Source organism: Malania oleifera, chromosome 6, assembly GCF_029873635.1.
Source record: "Malania oleifera isolate guangnan ecotype guangnan chromosome 6, ASM2987363v1, whole genome shotgun sequence".
In the NCBI taxonomy this organism is placed as follows: domain Eukaryota; kingdom Viridiplantae; phylum Streptophyta; class Magnoliopsida; order Santalales; family Ximeniaceae; genus Malania; species Malania oleifera.
Window position 1 is genome coordinate 103,326,439 of NC_080422.1, and position 2,143 is coordinate 103,328,581.

The following is a 2,143-nucleotide window of genomic DNA, read 5'->3' on the forward strand; positions in this document are numbered from 1 at the left end:
AGTGCGCCATTTTTGTTTTATTTTTATATTTGTTTTTTGCGTATATGATTTGCATTTTTTTTAATCCCCGTTTTGTGCTACTGAAGGTTCGATCATTCCATACTATGCGTCCCCTAACAAATTCGTCATCACGTAATTGATTGCGATGTGCTACACTTGTGACAACACACTGAGTTCCCGTGCTACATGTAGGGAAACCCCCCACCTATTAACTAGTTACGTACATCACATGTAAATAAATAGAAATAATTGTCAAAGCCAAACATTGGATCAGATGGTATCACTAATCAACATTTCTAAATCAGTTACAATTATTTGCTTTAATTTTTTTATGGAATTGCTGTAAGACAAAGATTGGTTTTGATCACACTGGTTGCTCATTCAGAAAGAGATTTTGCTGCCAAATTTAATATAGTCATCATTGCCAAATCCATTACTAAACAAGAATAGTTTGATTACACTACAGAAAGTTGAGATGTATTAAGACCAATACACAAAAATATAGCATTTTTTAGTACTTCCGAAAATTTTCTCAAAACATTGTTAACACATACAAACAAACAAATAATCATCACGTAAATCCAATACAATAATCATTACAAGCTCCCGGGAAATATCAACACCAGAAAAATAATCTTAGAAAAAAGAATAAAAAGAAATAAAAAAATAACTTAGAAATTAAGAAGAGAAAATGAATCCAGTGCAATACCTTATGGAAGGTAATATTCCCAAGGCGATCCGAGGCTGCTGCTTCAAATACAGTAACTGAATCCCCAAGCCGATTAAAGAAAATCCCATCGCAAATCCTCTGCAAATTCTCAAAAACCGGCTCAAATGCCAAAACCCTAAAACCCATTACGGCAGCGGCGAAAGTTGCCATCCCCACATTCGCCCCAACATCCACCACGAACCCATTTCTACCCTCACCCCTCATCTTCTCTAAAACCTCTTGAATCGTCACGGAGATGTCAGGCTTCCGGAAGGGCTTGCCCTTGAGCATCCGAACAATGTTCTTGTGGGGCTTATCGGGTAGGGTTCCGAGATCCGAGAGCGAGAAGATAAAAGGGAATTTCAGGCCTTCCACGACGTTGGCGATGATGGGGTGGGACTGAGGGCACTTGAAGCAGTCAAATGGGTTAATTGCGCGGACAGGTATTAGGGTTTTGACAGACGGGTAAGTGAGGTTAGGGTTTGAGGAGCGAGAGGTGAGGAAGAAGAAGAGCAGGAGGAGGAGGGAGGTGGATAGGAGGAGGAGGATGGGTCTTGGGGAGAGAAGCCTAGGGGGTTTGTATCTTTTCCAGGCATTTGCCATGGAAAATGGCGAAGTAGATTTTGATGGAAAATATTTTCCTGGGAAAAATCAAGATTGGATCTTTATGAAAGGGAAGGAGAAAGATCGTTGGGCAGTGACTGTCACCTGCTACTGCAGCAGTGCCTGTGTGTTTCTATTTCCACCTGACCTGCTGATGATTATATATTACCAACAAGGGAGCAGGGAGCTCTTTTGGTTTTACCATTTTCCTCTTATAATATTCACTTCATTAATATTAAATTTGAAAACTTATTAAAATCTAAAATTTTAATAAAATATTTTATAGAAAAATATAATAAAATAAAAATAGATCTCATCTTCAAAGAAAGTATAAACTATAAATAATTAAAAAATTTGAGATCTGATATCTTAATTTAGAGTTTCATTTTAGTACTTGTTTTCTTATTTATTATTTACGATTTGGGTTTACTCTTCACCCTTCAATAAATAAAACTCTGAAAGGAGACTTCATAAAAAAAATGTATTATTCTCCCTAAACTTGTAATCACCATATCTCTTGTGATAATTGAAGAGTTGAGAATGTATAGGTAAATTTCATTCCCTTCTTTTCTCTTCTCTCCCGTCATGTAAGTCTGTAATGTCATGAGTTTATAATGTTAAACACTTTCCTCTTTCAAAAGAATAAATGGGTTAAGGTAAAGGGTTATCTTTTTGTTATTTTAACAAAGGTTCTTATTCCCCCTTTTAAAAAAAATATTACAACTCAAAGAATTTCATTAGTAAATGGATTGAAAATGGTATCATCATTTTTTGTATATGAGGGCCTAAATTTTGAAATGTACACTTAACATCTGTATGATCTCAAATCCT

The 2,143-nt window shown here is 35.8% G+C and overlaps 1 protein-coding gene across 1 annotated transcript; it reads right to left on the reverse strand.

Moving 5' to 3' along the window:
* Positions 1–373: 373 nt before the first annotated feature.
* On the reverse strand, positions 374–1,430 carry LOC131157331 (uncharacterized). The gene has a single exon (XM_058111393.1). It carries the CDS (start codon positions 1,310–1,312, stop codon positions 617–619), a length of 696 nt encoding a protein of 231 aa, XP_057967376.1. The 5' UTR covers positions 1,313–1,430; the 3' UTR covers positions 374–616.
* Positions 1,431–2,143: the final 713 nt, after the last annotated feature.

Coding starts and splice junctions, on each gene's coding strand:
- LOC131157331 (XM_058111393.1), bottom strand. CDS start 1,312: ATGGCAAATGCCTGGAAAAGATACAAACCCCCTAGGCTTCTCTCCCCA.